Source organism: Rana temporaria, chromosome 7 (genome assembly GCF_905171775.1).
Source record: "Rana temporaria chromosome 7, aRanTem1.1, whole genome shotgun sequence".
Classification (NCBI taxonomy): domain Eukaryota; kingdom Metazoa; phylum Chordata; class Amphibia; order Anura; family Ranidae; genus Rana; species Rana temporaria.
In genome coordinates, this window is record NC_053495.1 from 32,428,890 (window position 1) to 32,456,357 (window position 27,468).

The 27,468-nt window shown below is 39.0% G+C and overlaps 1 protein-coding gene across 10 annotated transcripts in view; it reads right to left on the minus strand.

Moving 5' to 3' along the window:
- Window positions 1-306: 306 nt before the first annotated feature.
- Window positions 307-27,468, minus strand: part of MAGI1 (membrane associated guanylate kinase, WW and PDZ domain containing 1) — a 693,886-nt gene continuing 666,724 nt past the window's right edge. For 7 of the 10 annotated variants that reach the window (XM_040359187.1, XM_040359189.1, XM_040359182.1 and 4 more), the window contains 5 exons: window positions 20,120-20,210; window positions 19,376-19,436; window positions 12,378-12,527; window positions 9,651-9,789; window positions 307-3,377 (listed from right to left, as the gene is read on the minus strand). In XM_040359187.1, the coding sequence (XP_040215121.1) occupies window positions 2,587-3,377; window positions 9,651-9,789; window positions 12,378-12,527; window positions 19,376-19,436; window positions 20,120-20,210 (1,232 nt within the window). In that variant the 3' untranslated portion in view covers window positions 307-2,586. Of the gene's footprint in view, window positions 3,378-5,013; window positions 5,103-9,650; window positions 9,790-12,377; window positions 12,528-19,375; window positions 19,437-20,119; window positions 20,211-27,468 lie in introns of all 10 variants that reach the window. The other 3 variants (XM_040359190.1, XM_040359188.1, XM_040359183.1) reach the window with 2 other exon arrangements.

Here is a 27,468-nt window from a genome sequence, read left to right on the forward strand (position 1 = left end):
GTAAAGCAGCTCTAAGCAATTTAAAAAGTGGTCAACTGTATGACAGATGGACCGCTAAAGGAACTTGAATAGAACTCTTTAAAACATTGCAAACTAAACTCAAATGGAAGCTGAATGCACCTAAAAGTACCTACACAAGTCCTAAGATTGTGGTAGGGCTAGCCAAACTCTTTGCTAGTACTGGTCCCGGGACTTTAAATTCATAAAGATACCTTGAATATCATCGTAACCAGCGCATTTTATTTCGTCTGCTCATATGCAACATAAGAACTACATGTAGAACTTCAGCTTTCATAAGACAAAGGGTACATTTTGTATTGAAAACTTTATTTATAATAAAAATAGCATTCACAGACTTGCTTGTCTAGCTACATACATTGTGTATTGCCCCATGTCAGGAAGCCTGTATTTTCAAAGTCAACAATCACCTTCAATCAAATCATTGTCATAACTTCCATAGGTTTAAATAAAGCAGTGTTATGAACAGTGTCGAATAGATCTATGCATAGTGTTTCAAAACAAAGATTGGCCCACAAACCTCATTTTCTTCAAGACAAAAAGAAAATCAAAAATGAAAAGATAACACCATGGACTGGGTACAAGAAATGACCATTGAAGAATGTATACAAGTACTTTATACTTGACAAGCAGGTCCACAAATGCCATAATCTAGTCCCAATCTTGAAGCAACGAACACTTCCAGGTCACTCCGATGGCATCCGATTCCCCAAAAAGAAAACACCTTTACATACCTGATTCAGTTTACATTAAAATATATTCCTGATTTATAATTTTTTCTTCATTCTCAGAAATATAAAAACACATCACATTCCTCTCATGATTTTTTCTTCATCATAAAGTATCTTTTATACAAGGAAAAAAAGCTTTTTTTGTTATTTCAACAGGCTTGAATAATTACAATTTCTCCTCTGTACACACAATGATTGGCCATTATTTTGTACAGTACCATAGCAACAACAGTGATAGACTTGCAACGCTCATTCACGTCAGTATGTTTTTTTTTCGTTTTTGTTTTTTTAATGTACAAATGCACCGTAAGTGTGGCATGTTTGGAGAAGTGGCAGACATTTCGGCTCAGCTAGGCAGTAAAGCAATATGTTAGACTGAAAATATGCAGCAGTTGTGACACCATCTACTGTTAGTTACTTAAATATATATATAAAAAAGTAAAGGGCCATGCAATGAGACCTGCATGTCCCAACATCTTCCATTGGCGCACCGTGGTTCACCCATCCTGACCATAACTTTAAAATAGGGGCCAGAAAACTATTGTAGATCACTGATCTCCAACCAGTGGTGTGTGGGATACCTATGTTATTAGCCCAACTGGATATTGATCTTAGCATCCTCTGATTACAGAGCTACCATTTAAAGCTAGTTCTGTATTATATAACTATCTGAAATGAAAACAGGTCGCAATTAAAGGCTTCTAATTGGTTAGATTTCTTACAGGGATGCCAGATTCCAGTCCTAATGGCAAATTGGCAACCTCTTGGAATCTGATGAGTTTTCGTAATTATTAAAAGTTTGGATAAGATCCAAATGTTTTAAAAACAAAAAGATCCTAAAGAGTTGATTTTTTTGTTGTATATTTCACATAGGTCACCAACACTTCCAGTAGCAAAAGAGCTGCCTTACTCCAAAGATTGTAATTTAAATAGAAAAATGTTCTGTTTTTTATATCTGCACAACAGATTTAAATTGGGACCTGTGGAGGTGAGTTTGTGCAGTGCCAATGATAGGCTGTTTGTTATAATTACCATATCTGACCTGATTTATTGTCAGTGGCTGTATAGTGCATTACAGACATGCAGGTCAACTTTGGAACCTGGTCTGTGCTATAAGTTATAAAAGATTGGGGATCACTGCTCTAACCCAATAGACTGCTAGTCTTTGAAATATTATGTAATCGTCAAAGTTTAACACTATAGGGTCTCGATTACCACTTGCCAAGTACTTTCAGCTGGTGTCCTAACCCATCTACTGCAGGCCCACCTAGCAAACTATAATGTGGTAACATAACTTGCTTTTATGAAGTGTGCTTATTTTTTTCCTTCATTGAAATAGTAGTCTTGATTATCCTCCATTAGATCAGTTAGACTGACAAAATTCTTCACAATTGTTTCCACATTTCCTAACTTCTTACCACCGGCCTATATAATTCTAATTACATCGGCTGCCATTTCAGATAACAGTCAGAAAAATAAATTTGATGATTAAGCCTAGCCACAAATGAGGGGAAAAAAAATCGTATTTACTGTCCAGTGCCATGAACATGTTCTACAGATGTCAGAAATAAAAGTCCAAAAAAGTCAATAAAATACCTCCTTGAAGAGCATGTTCTATCCCTTAGGGGTTTACATTTGGCAAATAACTTAAAAAAAGATACATCAAAAATACTTTCTTTAATATACATCAGGCACAACGCTCTGTAGTAAGGTTTCATCTGCATAAAACATTTCCATGGTAGTACAGGGTCATTACGTGTTGGGTGCTAAGACACTATAAAGAATTTTTGTTCTGAAAGCCTCCCACTGGAAAGGCTGGAATGTGACATCAGATTGATCAGATACTGAGGTCTGTGATACATTCCTTATAGGGTTTCCTCCGTTCTTGGGCATGTCTAGCATTTTTCATAGTATCAGACTTCAGACTATGATCATCACGGTCTCGATTGCTGGACTTTTGATCTCTGCTTCGTCTGTCTGGAGATCTTTCCTTCCTCCTTTCATGAGACCTTTCTCTCCTTCTTTCAGGGGAGCGGTCCCGTCTTCTGTCAGGAGATCTTTCCCTTCTCCTGTCAGATGACTTTGCTCTTCTTCGTTCAGGTGAACTCTCTCTTCTTCGATCCGGTGATCTTCTTTGATCCATAAAGCGATCCAGAGACTTTCTTCTACGGGTGGGTGACCCATCTCTTTTTCGCACAGGTGACCTTTCCCTAGTTCTTTGAGAAGAACTATCTCTTCTTCTCTCTTTTTCTTTCCTTTCAAAAGTGTCATCAGCACTCTTTGTCCCTTCAACTCTCTTGTCAGGAGACATTTTTTTCTGTCCATTGACTGCCATTCTTTCCCCTTGCCTTGGCCGCCTGGCCTCGGGAGACCTTTCCCTTCGGCCACTTTGTACAGAATAATTTTTAGAGGACCCATTCCAAGTGTGATGGTCATTATGTTTATTGTAGTCCCTGCTGCTTTTAGGGTCTTTGATGTGAATCCGTTTTTCCTCATGCTGTAATGACTTGTGAGTATTTGGTGGGTAATTGAACTCCAATGGCATGGGATGTCTCTCTGATGGCAGAGTGTTCATTTTTGAAAGATTTTGTGCGCTGGCTGTGGGGCTGCTCCTGTCACTGTTGGCTTCTGGTGAGGAAAAATAAAATTAGTTTTGTGCACACTTGGAAAAAAAAAAAAGACTTTACCCCTTTAGTTAGTGTATGCAACACACGTTTGTTAATGCAGTCAGCAGAAGTATTAACATCTGTTAAATTTATTGACAAATGTATTTATTGAATGTCTGAATTAGTGAATGTTGGTTCTTAAATCTACCTTTTACTGCCAATTTAACAGTTCCAATTCCTCATTGGCACTGCAGTAATACCGATGTTTCTGGTAGAGGGAAAGTGGAATATCCACATATTTGTCACTGTAATTCTGGGTATTTTGACTGGATCATTTATTGCATCATGAGGCTTTTGGTGGTGAATTCCATTCTTGAGGAAATAACAAGTAGATCCCAGAATAGGGTAGTTTGTAGAATAAAATGACCATATGTTTACATCTAGCAGTAAATCAATTTTCCCTTAAAGAGAGCCAGTCACCAATAGGCATCTGTAATACTCTTGAATTATTGTAATACTGTAGTCTTAGTTCTCAGTCACCTAAGTTGGATTATTCACTTATATTCTCTCCCTGTCAGAGCAAAAATGGCAGAAAGAGGCTTCATTAGCACCATAAGGCGACTGTTATTTAAATTCCCAATAAATACTTGATATTTAACTTTCTGGTGGCCAGTGAGGAGACTCTTTCAGGTGTCTTGTATGCCAGGTCCCTCATTTGATGCTGTGGTGTCATTCCAGCAGCACTTATTTTAGTACTGTGTCCTGTAGTGATGTAGCATTTGGCATACAGCAAATAGTGGAACAATAGGAATCCGACACACTAAAAGGTGTGAGATGATTCTCCTAGAAGCTGTAGATCTTAAAACAGATCCAACTGAGGCTTTGCCACCTGCTGGATAGGTAAATAGTAGGATTTTTTTTTTCATGCAAATAAGTCACTTTAGGAGTGGATATTCAGATTCCTACACATGTCCAAAAATGACTGGTTCATTTTAAAGCTTTCAATAGTGCACCAGTTTATACTTGTCAATAAAAAATACCTTATTAAAATCTTCGGAAATGTTTGTTCTAGTATGATTTAACCTATTACCCAACTCATCAGCTGTTAAAAAAATTCTGTTGAAGTTTTATCCACATGGCCTCAAGACTATTTTAATTTTGATCGCCTAAGAATTTTTCCAGTACACTGTAGCCTAGATCAAGAAACAATACTGTCAATATGTCATGCAAGTTTAGGGTAAAACATAGCATGCTTTACCTAAATCAACATAGTACAAACTGTACAGCTACTTTTTGCTCATCTAAGGGCTGGCTCAATCTATAAAGACATAAAAACAAGGCTAAATTTACACTTCACTTTGTCAAGCCACAAAACTGGTAGGATTGCATCTTTTAGACTGGCCACCATGCTTGCCACCATACGTATTTCATAAAAAACTTGCCAGACATTAAGCTTGCAAGCAAACGTTTTGGAATATGGTTGCGATGGATTCACAGGGCTTGCATCAGAAACATCCAGTATTGTACTTACTTGTGTGGACCAGAGAGATGTAGTGTGTTCATGAGTTACTGGACAGGTAGAAAGTTTAGCAAAGCACAAGCAATGGGTATTATTAGGCCACAGCACAGAAACACCTAGGATTGACTTAGCTACAAACCGTAGTTTGATTTTGGCCCATTAGGTAGATGCAAGGCTCTCCGAGCTTGTCATTTCTCATACATGCAGCGATATTAGGAGGTATCATCGCTGAGGAAGGTATAGCCCCGCACCAAGACAAGTGAAGAAGAGAGAAGGAAAGAGAAAAAGTAGAAGATTTAGAAACCCTATGAATCGAAAGAGGAAAGGAGAAACAGATTTATTGAATCTTCATAATTCATAGGATGGTTTATTTTTAGTTCCGACCAAGTTGGCTAGGTGACATCCAAATAAGGCTGTGAAAATTGCGAGTTCTATTGTGACATTAGGCATCTAGAATGTGATTTTTTTTTTTTTTTTACAGACAAGACTATAATAAATATATTTTTCAAAAAATCAAAAAACGGGGAAACAGATTAACAGGTTGCCAGAAAAAAAAAAATGAACATTTACATTCAACGAAAAAAAAAGTGTAGCTATATACAAGTCCACAGCAGACCACAACATTAAAATTAAATTACAAAAAAAAATAAAAATACAGCCTCACTATGAAGCATGTTCCATTAAAGAGGTATTACGCTGGAACTTCACATTTGTTATAATGGGGAGCATGAAACAAATGACCCCCTGTAATGGTTTATACCTGTACAGCTTTTAGCAGCAAAACTTTCAAAGTCTCTGCATTATATTATTTTTAAAACAAATAAATTAGTAAAGCAAAACGTTTGCTGAAAAGTCAATTGGCTTCCCATCTGTCTTAGTTAGGGGTGCAAAAGCCATGTATCGAGGCAAATCCCCTCAGGAACAAGACAGTTTATACAATGGGTACTTAACAATACAGTGCATCTTTAACGAGAAACCATTAAAATAATGGACAATAAAAATATATACATAAAATAGTTGCATACAGCAAAATATTTCTGAACAATTCAATGGGATACTATTTTTTGATGAGGGTGATGTTGTGACTGATGTCAAGGACCTTGCACAATCGTAATTATGCTTCTTAGTCTATGCAAATGTACAGAATGAAAAAAAAAAAACCACTGCAATTGTTTTCTAAATAATATCAGATACAGTTGGCAACAGTTCTGTTAAAGGGGAAGTATCATGAGTTCTATAAAATATGATAAATTATACTGCCAAGCTAACAGACCTGTGTGGAATTTTTTATTTTTTTTGTAATGACTGATATCACAGTCCTGACTTTTTTCCTAATACATCTTTTAAATTGAAACAGAAGTTAAATCCCTTCATGACAAGAGAACTTCTGGTAAAAAAAAATTCTCCTGATTTTGAAAATGGCTTGCAATTATAAGATGTTATAAAATGTGTGTCTGTCTGAGATGCTCAATTATCAACCTGTTTGGAAATCTTATTAGGAGTGTATCCAGATCATTCACTCCCCTATGGAGAAGAGTAAATGATCCGAAGTACAACAAGTGCACCACTGCCAGCAATGTATAACTTGGCAGATAAGGGCACTAGTTTGAAGATGCGCAGGTATCTCCCTGTAGATCGTCTACATTTATGACATCCACCAAATGAAACCCCAACCATTAGTCAGGAAAAAGCCTTCTATTATACACACTGCACTGCTCCATTAGCATAAGTTTTCATATTCGGACATAACATTTGTGCTGCTGCACAAGGGCCGTCTGGGACTTATGGGCCCATTTATACTAGATGAGGTTGAGGCAAGTGATTGGTCCCCTCCTGCCATCATGTAGACCCGGACATTGCTTTCTTAATGGAACGTTGGATCCATTTTTTATGATGCCCAGCCCAAACCTTCCTTCTGTTTTATTAGGTGGCAAGCTTAACTCCATTGAGATATGGATAATTGGTCAACCATTTCCTCTTGACAATATTTTAACTGGAAGCAAAAGGCTATTTATTGTATGAACCCATTTGCATTTTATCAACAATGAAAGAGTTTTGAGTATCACAAACACAACTCATCATCTCCATCAATATATTTATCTTTCCACCCAAACGTTTGTACTTGTGATGTAGTTGAATGGGGGGAACCCCAAGAACTGTCAATGCACAGTGCCCTTTAGTGACTTTCTCTGCCACTAGCCCTAATGCTGTCCTATGCTGTGCTCGGCCAGGAAACCCCTCCAGTGAAACCTAAAATTTAATAGTAAATTGTTAGGCCAAGGGGTTAGGAAGACAAAAATGTTTCTAAAGTACCGTTTCCTGACCGGCCTTTAGTTTTTTTTTGGGATGCTTAGAGATAATCAAAACAACGGTAAACAAGTTAAAAGCTGTTCCCCCAACTTAAAAAAATAGTATACTCCCATTTCAGATGAAAAAGAATACTGTATTATCTTAGCCAGCAACATGGTAAATCATTTGGATTGGTTAAAAAAAGTATTTTTTCAGTTTTTTGCAAGCTTCTGGAGCATTGAAGATCCTTTGTCACATCTGTTTACAAAATTTGTAAATACTCTTGATGAAGAGCACTGTTGCTCCAAAAGCTTGGAATGTAAAAATATTTTTTGGTAGCGATTAAAATATATTTTTGGCAGTAATTTTCTACTTTTGAAAAATATTTATCATTATCAATAAGATAGAAAATGCAGATAATTCCCCTTTAAATTAAACTGGACCCGGTGATATCAAACACGAATAGAGCCATAAAGTGCTGAAACATATCTTACTCCTCCCCACAGCTTACTTCCAGAGCTCCTGAAAAGAGTATGCCAGTGACGGTGAACCTTGGCACTCCAGATGTTTTGGAACTACATTTCCCATGATGCTCATGCACTCTGCAGTATACTGGAGCATCATGGGAAATGTAGTTCCAAAACATCTGGGGTGCCAAGGTTCGCCATCACTGGCCTATGCAAACGCTGACTTTAAGAAAGTCTGTATTTTAATAGGATTCCTCTGGAGCTTAGTGTTTGGCAATTAGTTGTTTGGGAGCATGGAATTTTTCCCCACAGCTGGAAGTTTGGGTTTTTTGGATAGTTCTAGCAGCACCTTGCAGGGGGTGATCTAAAAAAATAGCTTATATCACCTTTTAGTCAATACTACCCACACTACATCTTCAGCACAAGTTAATTTTAAAGCAACTCTATCACTACTGAACAGAAAGTTAAGAAAAATCTTCTTTGTAAAAAAAGGGTTACATCTCACCCCTTTCCACACTGCTAAACTCACTGTGTAAAATCGTCTGACCTATCACTACACACACAGTAGTAACATAGGGGACAGCAGAAGCTACCACACTGCACAGCAGAGGACCAATGATCCACCAAACCCAAAAGTGGGTCCATTGCTAAAAGCCAGTGGGCAGCAAGAGGGGTAGGTATTAACCCTTATTGAAGGGAAGCTTTTTTTCTAAACTTATTTTAGGTAGCAAACAAGTTGCATAAGTAAATTTCAGTATAGCCTCTCAATTATATATATTTTTTTAATGCAGTGTACTAAAAGTGTGGGTTGAAAAATAAAAATTCTCTGCTAGGGGGTCAATACAAAGAAAGGAAATGATGCATCAAAGACCTGTAAGGCTATTCATAGGCATAAGGTATAGGAAAATGGATCTGCAGAAATTTAGTTATTCTGCTGTTGCATGTCTTTGCTCCTATCTTAAGTTAATTGATTGACTACACATGCACAACTTATGCTCTGGCATGGTCATGTCATTATCAAATAAAGAACAATCTCAGTAAGACACTCATTGTTTCTGAAGCAATCCTTTCATCCGGGAATCAGACACATGTCTAGTACATATATTTGTTTACAGGTATGAATAGCCTTAAGTCTTCTAAAACTCCCAATAATCAGTATCTATTTATGTATTTGCAAATGGCCCAGTTATGGTATGCAAAGTATAGAATGATGACAAAAAAAAATTGGGAAGGGTTAAAAAATGGCTTCAGAACGGTTTATAGAAACTTCAAAGACCTTTGGTTGGGACATGCCCTATACATAAACATATAGGAGCCATCAGCAATTAAATAGGAATATTTTACAATATACTGAACTTAGCACAGTATTTGCTATAACATACTCTCGCATAAAATAGAATTATGTTTAGAATATTCAGTTCCCTGATAACATATATATCTCCATACTCTTTAAATAAATTTCCTTTTCATTTAGGCTTTGACAAATAAAATCTTTTTTTTTTTCTGGTTAAAACAATGCTGAAACAAGCAGGAATCAACAATTCACAAACGTTATGTTTGCAGTGCAGGCAAATTAGGAAGAATTCATAAAGTGTGTGATTTCCAGTAAGAATGACAATTTTCTTTTGTAAATGGCGGATTCCTTATTTGTTAGAAAAGAAGGATCAGAACAGTTTGGCACAGTTCAATACAGTAGAGTTTTAACAAATAGACTTTTTTTTTTTTTTAAGTTCCTCCTTCACCAAAAAGATGCTATGTTGCCTTTTTTTTTTTTTTTTTTTTTAAATCCTCATACTGAGCCCCAAAAGTCCACAGAAGCAAGCAGAGGTTGAGAAGAGCGGAAATTCAGTACAAGCGAAGCAATTAATCAGATTTCACAAGAGTTGGTAAGACACTGGTGATTTAAAGAAAAAAAATTTAAAGGAGAAAAAAGTATTTCCTGCTCCAGATTCTTGACAGAAAGAGATCATTCATGGAGTGATGGTAGGGAGCAAAGGAAGGTTTTCAGTGTTTGACCCACCATATTCCGGCACAGAACCATCTCCACGTTTCAGACTTAGACGCACTCGCCGACCGCCATTTTTAATCAGTTCAATTGCCCGAGTGTGCTTCATGTTCTTTGTGGTATCTCCGTTGATTTCTAGAATCTCATCACCGACCTGCGAGAAGCAATGCATAACCTATTATTTCATTTGTTACAAAAAATAAAATAGAAAATAAAAAAAAGGGAAAGTGTTGGTCACAGTCTCTTTACCACTGTAATAACACTGAGATTGTAATCGCATCAAGTACAAAAGCAAGACTGCTGAAAAAATAACCTTGGCCTCCCTGTCGCTTTTCTCCTTGCGGATTCACAATAATGGACCTCAGACTGATACACGTGAAGCAAATTTTCTATCTTCTGTTATTTTTTTATTTTATTTTTAAGAACTAGGATAGTATGCTTTACACGTTTTTTTTTCTGTATAATATTAAAAGAGTATTAGAAACAGAAATGGTTTAGGCAACTTTGTCACAAAAAATACTGCTGTCAGGTATTAAAAGCAGCAGTTTCCAAGACCTGTTCTTATGTCCAAATATTGGGCCAGTCTGATGGGCAAAGATCCAAATATTCCTATTATAGTTAAAAAAAAATATTCTATTATACAAATAATTCCTTTTGTATCAATTGAGTATTTGCATGTCCTTTAGCAGCAAATGAGATTTAACCTTTTCGCTGCCAGATCTGTTTTTTTGCACTTTTATTATTTTATTTTTTTATTTATAACAGGGACAAGGCCCACATGGGCCGACTTTGTACAAATAATACATATGGTAAGGTAATAACACATTGACAGCTCATGATATATAATATCATGCCAAATATAATAATACGTTTTTTGAGCTTTTTTGCACACATTTAAAAATAATTTTAGCCCTAAAGATGACGCAAGAACCCTTAAACATTATATATTTTCTGAAAGCTAAGCTAGCCGGGGACACGGAGATGCTGACCCGGAAGTGACGTCTTGAACGTCGCTTTCCAGGTCACAGCACGAAGGAGAGGAGAGTGGACTTGTGTCCCCTCTTCTACTTCCTCCCCAAGCTGCTGGCACCCACCATGATGGTCCCGAGCCTGCAGATGGGCAAGCGGAGCCAGGAAAACATGGCAGGGCGGTGGGAATTGGGAGGCAATGCTTTCACCTGATGGGCAGGAGTCTGCCTGTCAGTTCCACACACAATCCGGTGTTATCCGGATTGTGTTTAAAGCCCCCTGCTGTCAGGTCCGTACGACATATGGACCTGACAGTGAAAGGGTTAAAACAATCTCCCACTGATCCCTACAGATGAAAGAACTGTAAAGCAATTCATCCTAAAATTTCTGAGTCCTTGCTGGAAGTGGGGTGGGGGTAAGCTAAGCAGTTGAGAGAACGATGTAAAGAACTTTAGTGCTGTTAACTTGTTTTGAAGATTACTTACTGTTTGTTATAAATATGAAAAACGAAAGAATATGGCCAATTTTAAAAACCCAGATTGTTTAATACATCAATTTGAAGCAGAATGCATGTACATATAAAAACAAAGCAAACCAACCACAATTTAAAAAATACTAAAAGCACAAGCAACTTACCGTATTTATCGGTGTATAACACGCACCCTAACTTTAAAAGGGAGGTTTCAGGAAAAAAACTTTCCACAGCCCCCCTGCGTATGACACGCAGGCACAGTTTACCCTCTATTTTCAGGGTAAAAAAGTGAGGGTTATACGCCAATAAATACTGTAATTCTTTTCTATTGATATAAAAAAAATCTAATTAATACACTGGATCTAGAGGAGGAAAGATCTCAGTTGTGATCTTATTTTTTTTTAGCAGTTGCTTTTCGCAGTTGCGTTTGTCTCTTAGAAAATAACAATGAGTGTAATAAAGCAGGTTTGCAAGAAACAGCTTCCTTTCATCTAGAAGGTATTATAAACCTGCAGACAAGTTATTTGTTATTATTCTCAGACTACAGGATGCAGAAATTCCCCACCACCTCAGCTGAAAGAGATATTTAGCTATATGTGGAGTTTGTTATTTAATTTAAAGTCAATCATGGGCTTTGTCTTCTATAGATTTTAGCGGAGGGATCTCACTCTCCACTTTCAAACCTTGCTCCTCCTGCTACAACTCAGCCCCGCCCCCCCCCCCCAGCCCCACCACAACTTCTTGCCGAATTCTTAAAAATCATGTTTTTTTTTTTAAATGCAGTAAAAATTGAACCCCTTCAAATTCTGAGAGGCATTAGGTACAATGCCGCTTTCCAGCATCTACTAAGATAAATCAAAGGAAAACTTTGCCATTAGTTTTCCATTAATATAACCCCCCCCCCTTCCCCAGCGCAGCTCCCCATCAAGCAATCTTTCCACCAACAAGGTTCCAACCTGCTACTCTTCATACTGCACACATATGCCACAATAAAACTTTAGTATTGTGTGGAATGGGCATCAGTTGACTAAATCGCTCATTGGCTTACTTTATCTCTTGCAGACTACAGCTTCCACCACAGTAGTTTGAGTCGCTGGGCCCCCCACAAGTCTATATTAAAAAAAAGTGTCACTCTCTAAGAACTATTTACTTATTGTAAAATATGCTGCATGAGGTAGCAATCACCAGAAATATGGTTCAGAACCAATAAAGTCCCAGAACAATGTAAAAAGCCTGAATGTATTTAACAATTATACAAAGATTGTATTGATGAAAGGGAAGAGTGAAGCTTTTATACATACCCTCATCCTCCCACATTTCTCCGCAGGACCTTCTTCTGCTAGACGTAGAACGTAAAGGTCCATGTTATACTCCCTTCCCCCTCGGAGGCTGAACCCGAAACCTTTCGTTCCTTTATCAAGCTCTACTGTATAAAATTCTGGTTCCTGTTGCTAAAGTAAAACAAAACAGAAATAAGACATTGGTTACCAATTTAACCCTTTGCTTACATTATTTGTGTTCCTGTTGCCCTACAAATGCTAATTTTGACATTCATTTGTACCCTTAGACTCTACTGTAAGAAACATTTGATCACCAGAACTCTTTACAGAAAATACATGCACTTATCCATGCTACCCTATAAAGGCACAACCCAAGACATGGGGGGAACTGATAAATGCTGGCTACACACATCGGATGGCAGTAGCATATGCAGATATAGTCTGACCTCTGAAAGCTCTTTCATATGCAAGATTGATTGAAGGGGAACACCTCTAGAAATCTGGCATCAGCTTATACTAAACGACCAGATGACCTGCCTATGTGATATAGACACCCATCCAAATGATTGCACCGGTATTCTAGACAACTGTACGATTCCAAATTTGTTGTAATAGACTGGTGAATGTCCTTTTCTATTGCAGCATGAATATGTCCCTAACACTAAGCCAGACCCATAAGGACATGGTTTGATGTGTAGGAACGTTAGAGGCCTGCACTTGGATGCAAGTACCTAGTCTATCCAGGCATCATTAAACCCAGGGGAGGACACATGTTCATTCGCAAAGCAATGAGTATGTGGAGGTCAGTACCAGGGAGAAGGAGAGTTTTTATTTACATTTTCAACATACTAAGCAATGGATTGAAAACAATAAGGCAGAATTAATCAGCCATAAATGGATCAAAATTTGGCCAGTTCAACAGGGACTGGCTGAATTTTCGATCCATCTATGGGCCGGATGGTTGTACAACCAACTTCTGTACAGTCAGCCTGTTCAAAAATGTTTGCTCTATCAGTGCCGCCGGCTATAGCCAGCAGGTGCTGACGAGTGTATTCTGATGGTGGGGAATCACCCTGCTGTCAGAATACAATAGCTCTGCGGGAGGGTTTCCTCCATCCACATAAAATTATACATTTACTTTCATTCAAACCATTGGTTGAGTGAAAAACAAAAAATCATGTATGGCCAGCTTTAGACTTATACAATGAAATAATACAAGATTGGTTACAAGCAATCCATGTCTGTGTAACTTGAAAAAGGTTTCATGTTTAGAATGATCCTCAGCCAGATACTGTATGGCAAGATATTGAACTCTAGGCAGATATAAAAGACACAAAATTAATTTTGTTCTGTATTCATTGAGACATGATGGAAGCGATTGTAAAGTCTTGTTTTTTTGGTTAAAAATAACAAGCATGTTATACTTATCTCCTGTGTGCAGTTAATTTTGTACAGAGCAGTCCAGATCCTCCTCTTCTCAGGTCCCTCTTTGGTGCTCTTGGCCCCTCCCTCCTGTCGAGTGCCCCCACAGCAAGCAGCTTGCTAGGGGGTCACCTGAGCCAAGCCACAGCTCCCTGTGTCCAATCAGACATGGAGCCATGACCCACCCCCTTTCTCTCCTAATTGGCTGACTTGCTTTGGACAACAGCAGGATCCACTGGTGCCGTGCTGCTGTCTCAGCCAATGAGGAGGGGAGTCCCGGGCAGCCGAGTGTTTCGTGCAACATCGTTGGATCTAGATGGGCTCAGGTAAGTATTAGGGGGCTGCTGCACACAGAAGGCTTTTTATCTTAATGCCTTCTATGCATTAAGATCAAATGCCTTGTGTGTAGCATTCTACCCAGCACCCCCTAATACTTACCCGAGCCCCATTTCTGTCCAGCGATTTCCACGAGTCCCTCGGCCGTCTGAGACTCTCCTCCTGATTGGCTGGGACAGCAGTGACGCCATTGGCTCCCACAGCTGTCAATCAAAGTTAGCCAATCAGGATAGAGAGGGGGCGGGGGCCGAAACGGCAGCTCAGTGTCTGAATGAATACACAGAGCTGCAGCTCGCTGCCCCCATAGAAAGCTGCTTGCTGTGGGGGCACTCAACAAGAGGGAGCAGCCAGGAGGACTGAAGAGGGATCTGAGAAGAGGAGGATCCGGGTTGCTCTGTGAAAATCCACTGCAACAGAGCAGGTAGGTATAACATGTTTGTTATTTAAAAAAACAAGACTTTAATATCAGCCTCTTGCAATCCATTGTATAGCAGGACTTAAATTAGGAGAGATAGGTAGACATCAAAAGGAACTAGGTAGCTGTACTGCAGCGCTCATGTGTTACAAGAAGAATGTTAATAGGAGGAGAGAACAGAGTAACAGACACATGAGCTTATCAGTCTGCTGATTCTCCTTTCACGGTCCAGTCACAGGAGGAGGGAGAATGCCTGTAAGCATTACTAAATGGCACAAGAAAAATCAGGGTTGTGCTGAGTAACAGCGCTCTGTAAATCTCAGGACTGGATGGACAGAAAGGAAAATTCTTTGACAGGTAAAACCGCCCACTTATATGTGTTTTATCTGTATTAAGCTTTCACAAACGCAAAGAAAAAAGAAACAGATGCTTGTTACATTTGACAGTTTTCGAAAACATCAGAGAGGTTATTTTTCCACATTGCAGTAAGTACAATATCTGCCACATCCCGTTTTGTTTGATGCTCGTTTAACTGAGTTACGGCATTTTATCTCCTCACTTGAGCTATCACGTGAAACGCACCGTGGATTAGGTGAACGGCTCATCAGCACAATATCTGTCTCCCGACCTGATAAATGTGCTATGAAAAATTCCATAACCAAGCAGTTTTTTTCGGGTAAATATCCTCTACGGCTGATGTACAGCAAGATGCCGAAACATATTTTCAGTGCTTTTCTTTGTTGCTGAAGGGGAAGGCTTATCAGGAAAGAGCAACGCGCATTATGAACTGGCTTTCCACCAGGATAAGGAGGAATGTAGATCACTTAAAAACAGCTATGACAAGTCTGCTTGCTTGTTTCCACATATCTGTGCCTTTCTCATCATCACAGCCATAAATTTAACAATAAATAATTTTCTAAGGAAAATTCCAGTTTCATAAAAAATTCATACAAAACATTTAATTGCTAAACCAGTCATTGTGCAATTTCAAAACTTACAATGTTTAACTTTCTGGTTAAATCCGAGACCATTATTTTCTAAAATTGTCAGCAAAAACCAAAATTTTGCAGCTTTGCAGCCATGACAACAAGAGTATTCACGTTTGTAGACAGGATTTCTAAGAATCCTTATCCCCCTAAAACAGCCGTAAGCAGTTGCACATTATAATAAGGGCAGAAAGGGCAACCGCCTGGAGCCCCAGACTTCAGGGGGGTCCCATGAGGATGCTAAAAAGTTTAGTGCTCTGCACAAGAAGTCTGTTTCAGCTATGCAAGCCCTTTTTCAGCAGCTAATTAACAATGACTTTGAATTTTTTCTCCATGAAAAGTTTCCTTTAGGCCGGATTCACACTTGTGCGGTGCGAATTTCAGCTCTCTTATCTCTGCAGAGAGATAAGAGAAAACTGTTCAGCAGATCATCTCCGTTTTAGCTGCGAATTTGGAGACCTGGCGGAGGGGGGAAGTGTATTGAGGTGAATGAGAGAATTCCTGAAGAGAAATGAACACATCTGCGAATCAGATGCGTGCCCATAGAAGATAATGGGCCTGAATTCGCACCTGAGCCGCACCGCAATGCCTAGAAAACGCACACGTTTTTCCGGAAATGCGCAGTGCGAATGCATCGCACATTTGTGAACCAGCCTCATTGAAATCAATGTATTTTATAATGATATGCAAATTGGACGCAGTTTAAGCCGCAACCAATTCGCATAGGTGTGAACCCGGCCTTACAATTATCAAACATTACATAACACATATGCACATTCACTGTACCTAAAAGTATTATTTTATTATTTGCCACCATCATACCAGTAATTAGTAAAATGCATACCACTGCATAAGGTCCATATGTTATATCTTGCAGAAATGTTTCACAAATAAATGTCGAAAACTTGAAATGGCTGTGTGCATTGACCCTTATATATGAACTCATTCATTGACGTGTAGGGCCCGTCAATTGAAAACAGCCAAGAGCCCATAGTACAGATAATCCACCCCTGGCCCTAAGCGTAGCCCCAGGGCCATTCCTATTTATCTTATATGGAGTGAAAGGATGGGAGCACCAAGCCATAGAGCTGATATTACATTTTATTTGCTCATCATTTGCCCATCAAGAGCATTTCAGGGGTTATGCAAAAAAAAAAAAAAACCTTCATCATATTAAACTGCAATCTCATTATGTACACTGTAATAGATACATTATTATTTAATGCAATCTTCACAATCAATTTTACTTTATGTGCTTTCAACAATTAAACCAATTCAAATTATGTTCTTGTGCTTCATGCATTTATCATTTTTTATAGAATACATACATTGATATATTTGTGTAACTAAAATAACTGCTATATGAAATCCTTTTTTTGTTAAATTGCAGCCCAGGTGAAGGAGGATTTGTGCATAGCCCCCAAAATGTGATGAATATCGGCTGTGGATAGGCTCTTTTATGACAAATAAAAATATATACCAATACCTACATTTGGACTGAAGAACAGAGGAAAAAATCAAAAATTAAAAAGTCACGGAATAGATCCTTGTGAGTGTATTCGTTTTGCAGACAAATGGATGTGATGATGATTTATAAAAGTGATGGATTAGGGTTGTATACTAACATCTGTTGGATTCCAAGAGGCCCAAGAATGGATCGAGCAACCTGGAAGGAGAACCTATATTGCTATCCTATCTCTACACATAGGGTGGTCGTGTTTGATGCTTGTTGGGGTCTTTAAAGAAAATCCTGCACTGGAGAGCAATTAGATCCCAGTGTAGACTGTAATCAAGGATTCAGGTCCCAAAAATTGGAGAGGAGATCTGCAGATATCTCGTCCAATATTTGGGGCTTGAATCCTTGCCTACAATTTGGTGCTCTCATCCTTTTACTCTATACAACGTGACTCTTCCAGGGACACCATTGGGGCTGCCACACTATAGCAACCGTTTGATTCACTAAGCTCTAAATTCAGCATAAATTCATGCTTAATTATAGTTCTAAATCTAACCCTTGCCAAGCCCAGAAAGAAAGAAACAATTCTCATGTGAAGATAAAGGGCTAGTCACTGCTTTCACAGCTGATCAGGTTCTGCACAATCTAAGGAGAGTGCTTTTTAATGGATGCCGAATAGGCATATCTATGTATGAAATAAGAAAATAAAAAATAAAAATAAAGTGGATTAAAAAAATGAGAGTGCTTTTTGACCATGGTGATGGCACAATCCCATACATTTCTTGGACAGAGAGCATTTAAAAAATAATCTGGCCTTGTTAGCAGTGTTAGTTTTTATGCCAAATTTAGATTTGGTTTTAATCTTTTGACTAAAATGCTATTTTAGTTTTTGGACTAAAGTGCCGTTTTAGTCATATTTTAGTCATCTGAATTGTTCAAGTGGTATTTTAGTCGACTATAATCTCCAGTACATTTTAGTCGACCAAAATCTAATAGGTTTAGTTAAATTGTAATGCATTATTTAATAATTTCTCTAGAATTTCCAAACTCATTATATACTACTGGAGTAAAATCAAATAACATATTATTTATGGTATTAAGGTTTGAACATGCACTACAGACACAGATTTAGTCGTTGTGATATATGATTTAGATTTAGTCGTTTCATAAAAAAACAAAAATATCACTTTTTGACAAACAGAAGTACAACTTAAAATAAAAAAATGTAAACTCTATTGGCTGTAATGCCATTGCACATATTACCTGAATATATTACGAACATTAAATATTAGAAAAAAAAAATAAGAAAAAATATTTTCTTAAACCCCCATTTTTTATTTAATTTTTTTAAGGCACCTGTTCTGCTACTATTATTTAAATTCTCTTAAGGATGTTAATATTAAATCCGCCGATCTATTACATGTTTTTTGTTAAAACTAACCTTTGTTTTCTCCTTGCTGAGCGCCTCCATCTTGACTGTGGGCATGTGAAGCCCACTAGGACTCTATTCCTGGCTAAGGTGCTGCTGGCTATCCAGCATGCACCTCCCGATCTCGTGCCTGCGCATTACACACAGGACTTGTATCTGGCTGCCATCACAATGGGCGGCGTCTGAGGAAGTGCCCGCCCCGTTTTTATGGCAACAAAGCTAATCAATCAAATGGTGCTTAGAACTGCCTTACATCACATCATTTCCTGTTTGGAAATAACGCGATGCAATCGTGCAGCAATGGCCACTGACTCCTGGGAATGACGACACACATCTCCCAGGAGCAGAAGAGCTGCCAGATATGACGGACCTCACTGCATCGCCGAAGAAGGAAAAAAACACAAGGCACCCTAGCAGCAAGGTACACAGAGCAAGAGGAAAAAATATATATATTGTTAGACTTGCGGGACTGTAGCCATCAAAGTAAAGATTAAATTATGGGTGAAACCTCCCCCTTTTTTTGTGCGGTAGTGCAGTGTTAATTTTAATGTCAATTTTCAATTTAGTTTTAATCATAGTCTTTTGACTAAAATGCCATTTTCGTTTTTAGTCGTATTTTAGTCATCTGAATTGTTCTAGTTTAAGTTGTATTTTAGTCAACTAAAATAGTGTTAATTTAATCGATGAATATATATTCACCAATGAAATTAACACTGCTTGTTGGGGATGCAATTAATCTTATTGTAATTTTCCAAGGATAAACAAAGTGCAGGTCAAACATTGAAACCAGGCTCCACATTCACCCTAAAATGTTTCTACTGCCAGCGTGTGTGTGTAAGGGGCTTGAAAATATACAATGTTACTGCAAGTTTGATGCGCCACAGCTTTTCAAGTTTACCATCCTACAAAAGCTTTTTTATCTAGTAACAATATATCTTTAGTGACAATAAACCGACTCTTTATGATCTCCCTTACCTGAGTGGCTGGTGGATTTTTGAACTCAAACTGGGGCTCTTGCTTTGGTTTTGAATTGTTCCTGTGTTTAAAAAGAAAAAGACAGAGACATGAAGACGATTAAATCACAAGATAACCCATATATAAAAACAATATTCAATTCCAGGCTTTTCTGTATTGAAAGTGGATGTAAACCCACTCTCATCCTTTCTAAACTACTGTCATAGTGCTGATCTATAAAGATATAGATGCCTCCTGCATGTATCCTTACCTGTCAAATGTCTCCCCTCTGTCTGTTATAAGAACTGAAAAACTGCAGATTCTGTGGGTGGATCTGTTGTCTGGAGCTTGGTGGGTAGAGTCGTGATGTCAGTAGACTCCCCGCCCTCCTCTACACTCCCCTTACACTAAATTCTACTATGATCACTAACATCCCGTCAAAATCCAGAAAAGTAACCACATGACTTCAGAAAAGGAGTGGGGGTGGGAATTAAAAAATAATGCCTGTCTCCAGGCTAGTGTATGAGATATGTAAATAACCTGTCACTCACAGCAAGGGGCGGAACAAACTAAGGTTTTTCTCTGTAAGTCCGTTTTATTTCACTAAACAATAAAAGAGGATTGCTCAGAGCTGGATTAACTCTGTGTGGCAAGACTGGGCACAGATGATAGGAAATCTTATACTCTACATTGTGACAGCAAAGAATTGTTTTTTTTCTTTCGGGTTTACATCCACTTTAAGGCCTTTTTATTGTAAAATCTTACTTTGTTTCCTGGGATAATGTCTGAGGCGTATGCGTGGTCGTAATCGTGGCAATTTTCTCGGCATTGGTCAGTAATGAAGCATTGGAGGATTCTGTAGAATAAAAAGAAGGTTTAACAATGTCAACATGCATTATTTTACACCGATTCAATTCATTAGGTGTTTGATTAAGCATAAGGTATATTGAAGAGTCCGCTATAAAAAAAACAACGTATACCAGCAACAAACCAAGTAAAAAATATGTTTAATGTCAAATGAACCTAGCTTCAGATATATTTCTCATGGTAAGTGCATGCAGGATAAGTATTACAGTGAGGGAAAAAGTATTTGATCCCCTGCTGATTTCGTACATTTGCCCACTGACAAAGAAATGATCAGTCTATAATTTTAATGGTAGGTTTATTTTAACAGTGAGAGACAGAATAACAACAAAAATATTCTGAAAAACGCATTTCAAAAAAGTTATAAATTGATTTTCATTTTAATGTGTGAAATAAGTATTTAATCCACTATCAATCAGCAAGATTTCTGGCTCCCGGGTGTCTTCAATACAGGTAACAAGCTGAGATTAGGAGCACTCTCCTAAAATGAGTGCTCCTAATCTGAGCTTGTTACCTGTGTAAAAGACACCTCTCCACCATGGCCAAGACCAAGTACATCAGGGACAAGATTGCAGACCTACAAGAAAAACATAAATGGAAGGCGCGCATACCTAGTGCATTATCAGAGATAATTTAATAATATTTTTTTTTTTGTGTAAAAGTGGGTACTCACAAAATGTAACTGACAAAAGGCCATAAACGCAGTGCATGGATATGCACAGAACATGGGGTACAGCTAACGCATTTCAGGGGCGCACCCCCTTCCTCAGAGCAGTACCCCATCTGAGGAAGGCAGCATCCACTTAGCTTTGGGAACCATATATACCTTTAACACCACCATTTTATCTGATATCCATTATGTCACACCTTGGAAGACCTATTAGCGCTGGTGACTGTTTTTTTTTTTTTTAAGATTGCAGGCCTACACAAGGCTGGAATGGGCTACCAGACCATCGCCAAGCAGCTTGGTGAGATTATTCGCGAATGGAAGAAACAAAAAATAACCGTCAATCTTCCTCGGTCTGGGGGCTCCATGCAACGTCTCACCTTGTGGAGATTCAATGATTATGAGAACAGTGAGGAATCAGCCCAGAACTACATGGGAGAATTTTGTCAATGATCTTTAGGCAGTTGGTTCCATAGTCGCCAATAAAACAATCGATAACACACTATGCCATGAAGGACTGAAGTCCTGCAGCACCCGCAAGGTCCCCTTGCTCAAGAAATCACATGTACATCTGAATTTCACTAATGAACATCTGAATGATTCAGAAAAGAACTGGGTGAAAGTGTTGTGGTCAGATGAGAACAAAATCAAGCTCTTTAGCATCAACTCAACTCGCTGTGTTTGGAAGAGGAGGAATGCTGCCTACGACCCCAAGAACACCATCCCCCATCGTCAAACATGGAGATGGAAACATTATGCTTTGGGGGTGTTTTTCTGCTAAGGGGACAGGACAACTTCACCGCATCAAAGGAATGATGGTAATGTGCCATCAAATCTTGGGTGAGAACCTCCTTCCCTCAGAAAAGGACATTGAAAATGGGTCCTGGATGGGTATTCCAATATCACAATGACCCAAAACACACAGTCAAGGCAACAAAGGAGTGGCTCAAGAAGAAGTACACTAAGGCCCTGGAGTGGCCTAACCAGTCTCGAGACCTTAATCCCATAGAAAATATATGTGGAGGAAGCTGACTTGGAGAGGATCTGCAAAGAGGAGTGGGATGAAATCCCTCCTGAGATGTGTGAAAACCTGGTGGCCAACTACAAGAAACGTCTGCCCTCTTGATTGCCAACAAGATTTTGCTACCAATTCATGTTTAGCGAAGGGGTCAAATACTTATTTTACTCATTAAAATGCAAATCAATTTAAAACTTTTTTGAAATGCATTTTTTCTGGATTGTTTTTGTTGTTATTCTGTCTTTCATTGTTAAAATAAACCGACCATTAAAATTATAGACTGACTTTTTTTTTGTCAGTGGGCAAACATACAAAATAAGCAGGGGATCGAATACTTTTTTCCCTTACTGTATGTAACTACCACACGTCCAGCTATTCATCTCCTATCACAGTACACCCCTGATAAAGCTACTTCCTACTTTTCTCTCCAAAAGCACAAAGCCATCTTTGCTCAGGCATTATCCATTTTCAGCCCCTACTTCCTGGACTGAGAAGACACAATCATGTAAATTCGAATGCCTGTGTGATTCTAGGTTTCGTTCACAAATTTATTGCACAGATCGGTCCTTGCTGCAGCTATAGTGCCCTTCAAAAAATTACAATCTGATCACTATTGGGAGATAGGGGACCTGGGAAGAGCTTCCCCCATGCCTGCAGCAAACTCATGACATCATCTTGGCCTACACAAAATCACTAGGCTGAAGCTCAAAGGCTGCTTTTTGATTATACAAGGTGGTATCAAAAGGTTTTGAGACTAGTTTCACCCCAACAGATGGCAGCACAGTCACAGAGAACACCAGCGTTCATAAGTCAGTGTGCCAAAAGACATCGTCCTGTGTACATCGGGAGCTGTGCAACTGGTGCTATTCTGACCATGTGCGTTACCACTTCTGCTATTTCATTATTGACAGCAAGTTGGAACAAAGTGCAAACATGAAATTTTGCATAAAACTGGGCAAATCTGCCACAGAGATGTTTGACACGATTCGGCAAGTTTACGGCAATGCTGCAATGAGTTGAGGTTCCAGCTCAAAGGTCTTGGTTTTGACACCAATGCAGAGATCCAGCACGGAATAGCAGAATGTGCATGACACGCTTCTAAAAGAAGACTTGAACAGTTTCTGCAAAAAATGGGCAACGGTTATGAAAATGTGTCCTCAAATACCTTTTATAAGGCTTTGGAAGCTCGCTAAGTCTACGGAAATCTTGTTTTGCATCCCACCTCTTAATACGCTCGCAGATTACTCCCTATTGGTCAGCTGGGATGCACAAAAGGCGTGGAGGCAGGATTCTGCTTTCAATCAGGAGAGTTAGTCAAAATTTGTATAACATGATCACCACAAGTTTTTGGGGCTCGGGCATCCTTGTACAAGGTATGTGAGCACTACTAAATACCTACTGGCACACCGTTCATAAATTTTAAAGTGGTTGTAAACCCTTACACATCACTTTTCCCTACAGGTAAGCCTATAATAAGGCTTACTTGTAGGTACTGGAAATATTTCCTAAACTTGTGGGCTTCGTTTGCAGGAAAGTGCAACACAATGGGCTAGTATGCGATGCATCCTAGCCCAATATGCTTTTACGTCGCAGGGGGAAAAAGAGAAAGTAAAACCAATCAGGGTTTACTTCTTCTTTAAGCAACTGTAGATCATTACTATAAGCATCAAGGTACTAAATAAAAGCCATAAAAACACATTAATTTATGTTTCACATGAAAACAACATCTAAATATTATTCATAAAACTGTTTTTTTTTGTTTTTTTTTTAAAGCAATGCAGTGGAGGCTTAATTGGCTTGGAAGCCTTTAAACATCACATATAATTCATGTTAAATTGCCTTGAAAGAAATTTGTAGTCCCTAACTATCTCTTTAAACCCACAAGTTATAGAATGCTGGTCTAAACAACCATTTTAATGGACCTCCAAATTTAATCAAGGTATACCACTACTTGCAAACCATCTTTAATTAGGAACATCGTTTATTGAATTTACGTCTTTTACACTGCCTTTATACCTCACCTTCTAATTAAATTATACTTGTTGCATACACACTGTTTAGAGAGCGATTTTACAGGCTAGCCAAGATTTTAAAGAAGTTCTCCAAAAAAGAGTTAAGAGCTTAAAGTGGACTTGGAATAAAAAAAATGCTTTTTTAAAGTGTACGTATGCCAAGTAATGCGCTCGTTTAACATTTCCTGGTATGTATTACCTCTCATTATGATCACAGTACTCTCCCCTGGCAACGTGCATCTTTTTCGAAGGCCAGCATCTTTTTTTCAGGCATTATTCAAGGGTCAGCCTCTACTTCTTGGATTAAGATGCCGACAAAGAAATGATGGAATAATGTAAATTCTTTTATCTGTGCAGCTATTGGCTGTGTTGACAGATACTGTATTTATTGGCGTATAACACTCACTTTTTTACCCTGAAAATAGAGGGTAAACTGTGCCTGCGTGTTATACGCAGGGGGGCTGTGGAACGTTTTTTTTTCCTGAAACTTCCCTCTTAAAGTTTAGGGTGTGTGTTATACGCCGATAAATACGGTACCTGCAACAGACCAGCCTCAGCGGCAGATCTTACTACGTCACTTCCGACAAAGTCTTATTTAAATGCATTTCTCAGAATGCTTAAATATTGGATAGAGGGTAAATGAATTATAACACCTGTTGGGTTTTTATTGCTGTTTGTGCCCCCATTACGGAGATTCACCCTCTCTATTCGTTTATCGTTATCAACGAGGCTGGGTTCACACTAGCTGCGGCCGTGGGCCGGTGTGTAGCTGTTCACTGTTTCAGGTCCGATTTCTTGGCTGAATTTGCACCTGAAACAGACCAGAAGACGCACAGGACTCTTTTTAAACTCAAACCGCGTCCCGGAGGTGTGTGAACTGGCTCCACTGAGAGTCGTCACACTCTCCTGGCATGCGAATTGGATTCAGGGAAACCTGCATCCATTTGGCATCAGTGTGAACCCGGCCTGAAAGTGAATGTAAACAAAAATCCAAAATAGAGGAGACATTTTCCAACGGGGACACTAGTTCTGGTGACTTGGGGGTTCCCAAGGAATTCCCTTAATTTGCAGGGATTTTGTCTGACTTCCTGTTTGGCTATGGGGTAGGAAGTGAAGGAAAATCTCTACAATGGTACATATATGGCGAAAATAAATTCGACGGGGTTATAACCCTTCCTTGCTATATTCAAAATGAAAAAAAAAAACATGTTTTGCCTATAGTTCTACTTTTTTGGTTTTTAGGTTGCTGTTTTAAATTACGTTCCAGATACTTGTAAAAAAAATATCTTACAAATGGTGTCACATTTGGCACCTTTCAGGGGGGAGGAGGGAGCAGATACCGGTCTAATACAGGTATTTGCTCCCACTTCAGGGCATAGATCGCCGCAGTATCAGTGGCGATCTACGTCATGTAGGGCCACTCCTCCGCCCCCCCCCCCCCCCCGGGAGACACACAGGTCCCATAAAACAGCACAGAACAGTGAGATGGTGCAGCAGGACTCGCGCATGCTCAGTAGGGAACCAGGAAGTGAAGCCACAAGGCCATCCTGATTCCTTTACCCAAGATGGCGAAGGCAGCACCCGAGAGCCGAGGGACAGATCGGCTTCGGGTGCTGACATTGCAGATGCCCTAGGCAGGCAAGTTTTCTTATTTTAAAAGTCAGCAGCTGCAGTATTTGTATAGCTGCTTACTTTTTATTTATTTTTTCGGCAGAACTTTGCTTTAACAATTTACGCAAGGTAATTTCTATAATACCAATGGCTGTTCACGTATTGACTTTCTCAAACTGAAACAAGTGGGGATGACCTGGAGAGGAAGTAGGCTGTCTCCTTTCATCAGCTACTGTTCTGAATAGCTCATATTACTGGCTATTCACAGCATAGTGGTAAGTGACTCAGCAAAGGGTGGGAGGAATGGACACAAGTGCACTGCCTAGTAACTTGTAAAGGGTAAATAAATATTCATATACATTATTTATACAGTATTTCATATCTACCTGACTAATGATAAATAAAAAATAAAATAAAAATTGGTTAAAGTTTGGTCCTGTACATAATAAGATGTATACAACAATGTCATATTTATCTTTAACAGAAAAAATCAGGCCAGAGATTAGTAAACATCAGTGTACATTTTCTGAGCGGCCTGACAGCTTGCAAAGACAAATTGCTGGACTCGCTGAAGCTTGCCGTACTCTGAATTTCATATTTTCCCTACACTAACCACACACATCAGCAATTTAGTTACCGAGCAGCACAAGGAAGCAAAGAACATTAGACAGATTTTATAATTTGCATGATGAGCCGGGAAAATGCCTGGAGATATTTTATCTGTTAAACAAGATGAGGGTCATTATGCTAAAATCGCAGCCGAGGTATCATGTATAACGCAACACAAAAAGTAGCTAGCGATGGAAAAAAGGGAATTAGTACCAAGAAAATTACTGGGCTTTTACTTTGTGTTGCAATATATCTTTGCAAGACTAGAAGGCTCCCATTGGACAATGCCCATGGCAGCAGTGGCAGAGGGTACACACCTATGATCAGATCCAGTAGCAGAACTGAAGGAGGCAGAGGAGCGGCAAAGAAGAATCAAGATTCTCTGAAGCTCAGATAACATTTGGCAATATCTGCTCTTGCTTAGGCCTTCTGATTGGTGAACTGTACAGCTCATCAGCAGCTCTGAATATAAGACAGCACACTCTGCTTTTAATTTCTGTGCCATATTATTATAGTATAGTCAAGGGTAAAGTCTATTACACATTATATATAGATACTATATTGTCAAAAGTATTGGGACGCCTGCCTTTACACACATGAACTTTAATGGCATCCCAGTCTTAGTCCGTAGGGTTCAATAATGAGTTGGCCCACCCTTTCCGGCAAGGCTGTCCACAAGTTATTGGAGTGGGTCTAGGCGAATGTTTGACCATTCTTCCAGAAGCGCTCTTGTAAGGTCAAGCACTGATGTGGACGAGAAGGCCTGGCTCACAGTCCCCACTCTAATTTATCCCAAAGGTGTTCTATTGGGTTGAGGTGCAGACCAGTCAAGTTCCTCCATCCCAAACTCGCTCACCCATGTCTTTATGCACCTTGCTTTGTGGTGTGCAGTCATGTTAGAACAGGAAGGGGCTAGACCCAAACTTTTCCCACAAAGTCGGTAACATGAAATGGTCCAAAATGCAATTTTTTTATTATTTAATACATTTTATTTTTAAACTGTCTCTTTAAAAAAAAATCTGATCATTTGTATTGCTTTTACAAGGAATGTAAACGTCCCCTGTGACAGTAATAGTCAGCGACTGACAGGTATTCTTTATGGAGGGATCAGGGCTCTATAAGACTCCAAATCCCTCCTTTGTTTTGGAACTACATTTCCCATGATGCTCATGCACTCTGCGGTGTAGTTGAGCATCATGGGAAATGTAGTTCCAAAACATCTGGGGTGCCAAGGTTCGCCATCACTGTCCTAGGGTGACACAACTCACTCCTTATAATATTATCTGTGGAGAAGCAGGATCATCCCCCTAAGCTGCTCTTCTAACTTAAATTA